Source organism: Acyrthosiphon pisum, chromosome X (genome assembly GCF_005508785.2).
Source record: "Acyrthosiphon pisum isolate AL4f chromosome X, pea_aphid_22Mar2018_4r6ur, whole genome shotgun sequence".
Lineage (NCBI taxonomy): Eukaryota > Metazoa > Arthropoda > Insecta > Hemiptera > Aphididae > Acyrthosiphon > Acyrthosiphon pisum.
This window is the reverse complement of record NC_042493.1, coordinates 105869439-105878093: the sequence shown is the minus strand read 5'-3', so window position 1 is coordinate 105878093 and position 8655 is coordinate 105869439. Positions and strand designations below refer to the sequence as shown.

The following is an 8655-nucleotide window of genomic DNA, read 5'->3' as shown; positions in this document are numbered from 1 at the left end:
TTGTAGTTAAAATTTATAAAATGTTCCATTTTTGTATCTAAGAATTGAAATTTAAAACAAGATTCCACGTAAGTAATTAATTCTGTTACCAAAAAATCTAAAAAATATATTTACGCAGTTTATTTTTATAGTCATTTTAAGTACAAATTTGGACGAAATTACATATTAAAAACCTAGGATAACTATTTTAGTTATTTTGTTGTGATTGTATAATATTATTCGTGGGTACTTGAAACTTCTAAAGTATACTATTATATATCTATGATAGTACCACGGTTTTTTGTTGATGTATAACGCGTTATAAGTACCTAATAAATATTATGATATGATTAATTTGGAATTTATTATAGGTACCTAATATAATATTATGTCTTATACCTAGACTAACATACCGTCTCCGCTCAGAATCGTTTTTCTTATATACAGTGACCCACTTGTAACCTACTGTACAGCAGAGCGAAATCCACTTACCCACCTTTTTTTTTTTGAAACTAATGTATTTAAACACGCTGAAAACGATGGTGAAAAAGAAATTTAGCGCACGGACTTAGTTTTGAAGTTATGGCCTAATGAAGTTCGCTATTTTACGATTTTTGGCATTTGAGCGTCACTAGTTTACCGCACCAATTACGAATATAGATTTTTTTTTTTGAAACTTATGTATTTCAACGAGTTAAGAACGATGTTGCAATCAAAATTGGAAAGCCAGACTTCGTTTTGAAATTATATGCTTACGCAGTTTCAAATTCTGAGTTTTTACGCATACCTACGCTCAACGCTCTATAGAAGCTCCCTACGCCTACCGGCTCTGGTCGCAAAACTCGAGGTCCTCCGCGCGGCATTATAGTAGTGTTGCGCGCACGCGTATAAACGTAAAATCGCTAACTTTGGGAAGCTATAACATCCAAAATAGTCATTTCCGCAAATTTTTTTTTGCACCATCGTACTTAACTCGTCAAAACAACCCTTTTCAAAAAAAAAAATTTCAAAAATAATGGTGCCCGGTAAACTAGACTTATACCACATAAATCATTAAAATTAGAACCTACCGATCCAGTGGCGTATTTACGGGGTGATAATACCGAGTTCATTTTTTAATTCAAATATTTTTTTTTTAATATGAATAAATACGCCACTGTACCCATCCTAATGAATAGTAATAAATTATCGAACTGGAAAGTTATAAGCACGTCTATTGTCATTGTAAACGTGATATACCATAAATTTTAATTTTAAACATATTATAATCTACCTAATTGTTTATTTTTCTAGGAAATTTATGAAAACATTTAGAATGAATTATGAAAAATCTGATTCAAGTTCCAGTGATGATGACGATCTTGATCGTCAAGGATATAGGAAGTGTTCGGGCTGTACAGATTGGGATCACCAATTAATATATTGTTCGGCTTGTAAAAGGTCCTATCACAAAAATTGCCATTTACCACCTCTTCCTAACACTATGTCATATACAGATTTGTAATAATTTATGCTTAATTTATTTTCATATATTAATCCTTTACTCTTGAAACACACTATAATGCATTATAAATAGGTATACCAATTTTTCAGGGCGTCCTATGAATCTTGGATATGTACAATGTGCGTTAACATAGATGATATTTCGAAAATCATAAGTAAAACAACGAGTGATTCCATTGAAAAATGTCTCAATAAGAACGAGATAATTATGGCATCACGCATATTATTAGAGTTGATTGGCGATGAGAAAAACAGTTTTCAGTTTATGGAGCTTCCATTTAAATATAGTGTGAGTTTTTATTACCTGTACTTATTCTAAAACTTCTACCTATATGTTTCTGACAATATGTTGAATATTACTATGAGGATGATTGTATTATTTGTATGTTATTTTTAGGATCCCCATTACTATAGAGTGGTTTATAGACCAGTATCATTAAACACTGTAAAAGAACGATTATCATCCGAGAGCAATGGCTATACATCGTTGTCTGAAGTAATATTTGATATTAAAAGAATATATTCAAACTCTTTGTTCTACTACCATGTAAGTACTGCAGTTCAACACAATTGTAATTCTAAAAACCATTGTATGAAATTGAAGATGAATATTGGATTTTAGATGTACCTGATAACTATAAATTGTATTGTTTTAAATTGAAAAAATTAATGATTTTAACCTTTCTATTGTTGATATTGTATTATTTAAATTAATTTATTATTTAGATAATATCTCATGTAATATATATTTTTAGGTTTCCGATCCATATTATGCAATGGCTCAGAAACAAGAAAAGTTGTTATTTGAAATGCTCAATAAATGGATACCACAGTACCAACACTGCCACAGTTCTACAGTACTTCCAAATGTTAAGAGTGAACAAGTGTAAAGAATTATAATTAGAATATGGTATGGAAGTAAATATGTGGAATGATAGGCTTAGTTTTTATATTTAAGTACTTTTAAACATGTATTAACTATTAATGTAATTATTCTGTATATAATATGCATTTTTATACAGCTCAACATAATTTATTAATGATAATGATACCTGTTATTTGAAAGTTCTTCTTCGCCAACATTCTTACATCCATACAAATCATATTATGTTCAATAAATCAATTTGTAAATTAATGCGTGCAGGCAATTTGTACCCCTATTCTGTAGTTTAATAAATTCTACGTTAAGAGGGTGCTACACCCGCATGCTTTCTCGGTCTTACAAACGCATAACATAGCAAATTGTATGTTTAGCATATCACATTTAGCTGTGTTAGTTTAAAAATTAGTGTGATTTGATTAGTCTTATAAAAATTAAAAATAAGATTATTATCTAGTGAATCTTGTAAGGATTTTTTTATATTTTAATTTTAAAACAAGTAATGAGTATTTTAAAATTGTAAGTTTTTTGTGCATTTTAAAAATACTCATAACTTGCTTTAAAATGATATACTAAAAAAAAACATAATATGAGGTTCACTAGAAAATAATCATACCTTTAAATTTCATAAGATGTCAATCAACTCTAATTTTTAAACTAACAGGGTAAATGTGATCTGCTGAGCTTTTAATTTGTTATATTATTTGTTTGTAAAACAGAGAAAACACATGCCGGTGTAGCAATCTCTTAACACTGTTGTGTACCTTATAGGTATCTATATCTTTAAATAGTTAAATTGTACTTATGTCTACTATTTATAAAAAAGGTTTGCTCATAAAACAATAATATCACATCATACATAAATTAACTTAAATACACTTTATATCTAGTATTTCATATTTATTCTAAACTTCCATAATTTTGTTATTATATATGTTACTTCTTAAGTTGAAAGTTTGTAGCTAGTATTGTATTAACTTACAAATGATAATATCAATTTTATGATAATTAGATAAGAGATAAAATTTTATTATTTATTTATTTATCGGAAATATGAATACTGGGCCCACTTAGACACTCGTGTGTGGTACCAGTATTCTAATTTGTAACTTATACAATAGAAATTAGTTAAAAATTTGTACAGTCTGTAAAAATTTTAAACTAATAGGTTTTGTAATGAATATACTATAAGGAATTTTACATAATAACGATAAATCTAGATAATAATAATTTAAATCTCTAAATATGAATTTACATTATTGTTACTATATTTAATTACATTACAGAAACTCTGTGAAATCAGTAATGAGCCAATCTTATAAAAATCTATGAAAATGATAGTTTTAGTTAAACAACTCTACCGGCGAAATGTTAGCAGTTTTATATCCTGGCGTTTCAAATTGCATCTTTGTAATCGTTTGGTGGTGTACCTTTCTTATAAAATATTTTTTTGTAAATCTTGTATTGACATTATGTTCAAGTTTAAATTGGTTAAAGAGTTTATTTTATTTTATTATTTTTTTTTAGATAAGTTACTAAAGTATTTTAGTGCTCAGATTTTTGGAAATGAACTATTATAATAAATTAATAAACACAATGTTTATATTTCTTAAATATTAGTATTTTATTTGCTTACCTATGCTAATAAAAATAAACAACAGATTAGCTAATTTAGATTATAAAATATGCATTAATAATATGTACATTAAACAGTTATATAAAGCATAACATTTTATGAAAAATAAAACAATATTAGAACTATTAACTAATATGATATTATCAAAACGAAATACAAATAGTCTGCTGTATTTCAATTTAAAAATAATTTGATAACAATTTACATAATGTTTAAAAAACAAAATTTTGATTGTTATAAAACTTCTATAGGCATTATGATATAATGTGTCTTATTAATTTAAAGCGTATAACTTTATTATTCACTAACAAGTATAAAGATTTATAATAAACTAGGTATAGGTTAAAAATGAATCTTATTCGAAAATAGCATAGGTATTAAAATAAATAAAAAATTACAAATACAAAATAATTAATTATATACATTTTTAATGCAATACATACTTACATTTAGTTACCCATCTAATTATAATCATATTAGTAAAACTTATCAATAAATCAATGATTTAATGAAGAAATTATAGCGAGCTTAGCAAAAAAAATATGCCTATAAAAACAAAATGACTATAATGTCATAATCCTAGATATATAGATTTTTATGAATAAATGTATTTGTCATGTTATTTAATTAGTTTTTTTTATAGCTATAGTTTAATATCATAGTAAAATTAATTTACGCGGTGTATCATTGTAATGTGTTGGCCACACCGCTGGTCTTCGGACGTCAGATCATATTATCACCGATACACTGATATTATCTTTTTCCTACATTATTATATGATTATTATATTCTACAGTTTTTGATTTTCATTTATTATATATTTTCTCTAACCTAAATTGTTTTACAATATATTATACCTTTTTTTTGTACTGTAGTACTCGTATGATGCATCGTGCGGGATGCACGTGCTTACTAGCATTATTATATTATAATTAAGTTTGTTTTATATTTACAATTTCTTATGTTTGTGTGTCGCAAGGGACACGCATTGATTGGCACAATTATACAATAATATTTCCTACATCGTTTGTTATTCTTATACAGTTACCCAGTCATTGCGCAAATAATCCAAGGGTGGAGAGAATCGCGGGCCTTCATTTGGTCCATCGACACCGGATAATACCACGAAACAATGTCAGTCAACAACGATCAAGGTAATCTAGAACACTCATAATATCAAGATCCCCTTCAAACCATCGCAAAGTTGACGCGGCGACGCGGCCAGATAAAAGCTGCGCTTACCAGAGTCACCAGCTTCATCAATCGATTTACACACTCTCCAGATGTGGTAAGCGAAGCAGTCTCCAGGTTATCAGTATTACCGTCCCTACTTCAACAATTTGAAATCGTACAAACTAAAATTGAAGAAATTGATATTGAAAACTACGAGCAACACTCATTAGACCGTGACAATTTCGAAACAAAATACCCCAGTACCGCAGGCAGACTCACCAGATTAGTAAAATCAACACTTCGACCAGAAATTAGTAATGCTTGTGACACAAATGCAACTTATAGAGAACTAACATCTCTCAGTCAAGGATAGAGTGGTCCAATGTTGATTCATTCACATTTACCACGGCTACCATTGGAACAGTTCGACGGTGATTATGGTAAGTGGCAACGATTTTTCAACTGTTTTAAATCTCGAATACATAACGAATCATCGTTGACGCACATAGACAAGTTTCATTTCCTACGATCATGTCTGTCAGGACCACCACTCGATTTGATAAATTCATTAGGTAAACGAGTTATGTAATGATAATGCTACGAGTGTCTTAAAGCGGAGGTATGATAGAAAGAGATTAATTACAAAATCACATATACGATCATTATTAGAACTGCCAAAACTTACCAATTAAACAGCATACGACCTGCGTAGCTTTTTACTCAAGTTGTCAACATACTTAGGAGCACTACGTGCCCTATCACGACCTGTCAAGTACTGGGACGATCTATTGGTGAGTATTGTAAGAGCAAAACTAGACACTAAAACGCTAGAGCAATGGGAACTGTCAATCACAGTAAACACTGAAGTCGGTATCAAACACCTTACAGAATTCCTAGAAAGTAGAGCTGGGTCTCTGGAATCCTTTGAAAGTCAAACATCAACCTACACAGGTACCAAAACACTTAAGCAAAAGAAAAGCTATAACTCCACATCTCTTATAGCTACTCAAGCCAGTCAAGAAAAGTGTCTAGCCTGTGCAGAACCACACAAGGTCTATCGATGCAAACGGTTTAAGACAATGTCGATTCAAGACTGCAGGTATGACACAATAAAAAAACATAAATTATACTTCAATTGTTTTTCAGTTGAACACACAGTATATGAATGCAAAGCTTCCTTATGTCGACACTGTCATCGCAAACATAACTCAATGCTTCATGGATTACTATACCAAAAAAAGCCAGTTTCAGATCTAAGTCAACCTTCCAAACCAACAGCCTCTACTAATAACAACACATTATCATCTTCAGGTGATAATTAAATACAGCCAACAGTAGCACTTCAAATGGCCACAACCACGCTTTATGAATATTCTGTATCATCTCAAGTATTACTCTCTACTGCGATTGTCTACTTACAAGATAATAAAGGTAATTTACATCAATGTAGAGCAGTTTTAGATTGTGGATCTCACATTAACATCTTATCACAAAGAAAAGCAACGTTGTTAGAATTGCTCAGCCAACGTAGTACACTCCAAATTAGTGGTGTAAATGGAGTTTCGACAAAACCTTCCAAATGCTGTCAAGTATTAATTAAGTCTCGTCATTCACAGTTCTCATCTATTATAAACTGTCAGGTTTTGCCAGTCGTCACAATGCCATTGCCAGCACTCAACTTAGATACATCTTCCTGGTCTATATCAACATCAATTCAACAGTCACTAGCTGATCCACAATTTCATTCAACGTCCAATATTGATCTACTACTTGGGAATAAAATATTCTTTGAAGTTTTGTTAAGTGAAAAGATTGCATTACAAAGAGGCTCACCATGGTTATGCAAAACATTACTAGGCTGGATTGTGGCCGGAAGGACAAAAAGCCAACCACTAAAAGTTGATAAAAACCTAAACCTCATATCTCATGTTTATTTAGTGTTACAAGATGGATGTCACCACATCAATCGCCCATCAGAGCTATTGAAAATGAAAGTTGTGAAAAAATTTTCAAGGATACACATAAGCGTATTAGGAGACTCTAACAACATGGCCGTTCAACGCTTCCTTAGTGTGGAGAAGCGACTCGTGAAAGATCCAATACTGCGTTCTAACTATGTAAACTTTATGAATGAATACCACCTTCTAGGTCATATGTCTAAGGTTGACAACCCAGGCACTCATACTGAAGGGTACTACTACTTGCCACACCATGCTGTGGTTAAAGAATCAAGTACAACTACTAAGGTGCGGGTAGTATTTGACGGTTCGGCCAAGTCAACCACAGGAAAATCCCTTATTGACATTCTAGCTCCAGGCCCAACCACCCAACCAGAACTGTTTGACATTTTGCTACGCTTGCGAAGCCATATAGTTGTTATCACAGCAGATGTGGCAAAAATGTTTCGACAAGTCTGGGTGCACCCACAAGACCGTAATTACCAAAGAATCAAGTGGAGAGCCTCCCCAGAACATCAGTTACAGCACTACCAATTGAACACAGTTACCTATGGTACAGAATCTGCCTCATTTCTCTCCACCCGTGTGTTGCAAGAAATAGCATCATCCATAACCTTTAAAAGTTCAACAGCTGCTCAATCAATTAAAAGCGACATTTATATGGAAGACTACATCAGTGGGTCAGATTCAATCGAAGAAGCACTAACACTATTCCGTGATGTATCCCAAGCACTAAATACTGGGGGCATGATGCTACGGAAATGATGTTCAAACAATCCAGCTGTCAGACAATACATATCAGAAGTATCTGACGAACCACATTTCTCATTAGATCTAGGGAATCAGGACACAATCAGATCACTAGGATTAGTCTGGTGCCCAGAGAAGGATCAACTGACGTATAGCATATCACAGAGGAAACAAGTTGATACCAGGACTAAACGTAGCTTACTTTCATCGTTAAACAGTATATTTGACCCCCTTGTTTTTTTAAGTCCAGTTCTGATACGTGAGAAGGTGTTTCTACAAGAGCTCTGGCAAACAAGGTTAATTGGGATGATCAGCTACCTCTGTCTATACAAAAACGTTGGGAGACCTTCATCAAGGATTTGGAAAACCTAGACCAACTATTCATTCCGCGATCAGTAAAGTATAATCCGCACGGAGAAATCCAATTGCACGGATTTTGCGATGCATCACAGATATCGTATGGCGGATGTGTGTGCTTTCAACAGAAGGGCAGTGACGAATTGTGGCATGTACAATTGCTATGCGCCAAGTCACGAGTGGCACCCACAAAAACACAAACAATACCCCGATTGGAACTGTGCGGCGCCCATCTGTTGGCTGAGCTGATATCAAGGGTAGCAAAATCGATGGGATTGTCACTACATAATACATATTGTTGGACCGACTCCACAGTTGCTCTAACTTGGATTCAATGAGAGCCATCACAGGGGAAAAGATATGTCACGCAGATCAATGAAGCTGTCAAGCAACAAAACTGGTCTCATGTAAGTACCAGC

At 32.3% G+C, this 8655-nt stretch overlaps 2 protein-coding genes across 2 annotated transcripts; both read left to right on the top strand.

The window, feature by feature from the left end:
- The first annotated feature begins 1277 nt into the window (after window positions 1–1277).
- LOC107883664 (E3 ubiquitin-protein ligase TRIM33-like) lies at window positions 1278–2617 on the top strand. The gene is made up of 4 exons (XM_016804138.2): window positions 1278–1479; window positions 1573–1771; window positions 1880–2029; window positions 2238–2617. Exons 1-4 carry the CDS (start codon window positions 1280–1282, stop codon window positions 2370–2372), a joined length of 684 nt encoding a protein of 227 aa, XP_016659627.1. The 5' UTR covers window positions 1278–1279; the 3' UTR covers window positions 2373–2617.
- A 3900-nt stretch (window positions 2618–6517) lies between these two features.
- LOC103309342 lies at window positions 6518–7894 on the top strand. The gene has a single exon (XM_008184546.1). It carries the CDS (start codon window positions 6518–6520, stop codon window positions 7892–7894), a length of 1377 nt encoding a protein of 458 aa, XP_008182768.1.
- The last annotated feature ends 761 nt before the right edge of the window (window positions 7895–8655 follow it).

Bases quoted from the DNA above. Each gene is read 5' to 3' on its own strand.
- LOC107883664 (XM_016804138.2), top strand. From the start codon at position 1,280: ATGAAAACATTTAGAATGAATTATGAAAAATCTGATTCAAGTTCCAGT. The intron at 1,480-1,572 runs GTAATAATTTAT...CCAATTTTTCAG, and splicing joins ACTATGTCATATACAGATTT to GGCGTCCTATGAATCTTGGA. The intron at 2,030-2,237 runs GTAAGTACTGCA...ATATATTTTTAG, and splicing joins ACTCTTTGTTCTACTACCAT to GTTTCCGATCCATATTATGC.
- LOC103309342 (XM_008184546.1), top strand. From the start codon at position 6,518: ATGGCCACAACCACGCTTTATGAATATTCTGTATCATCTCAAGTATTA.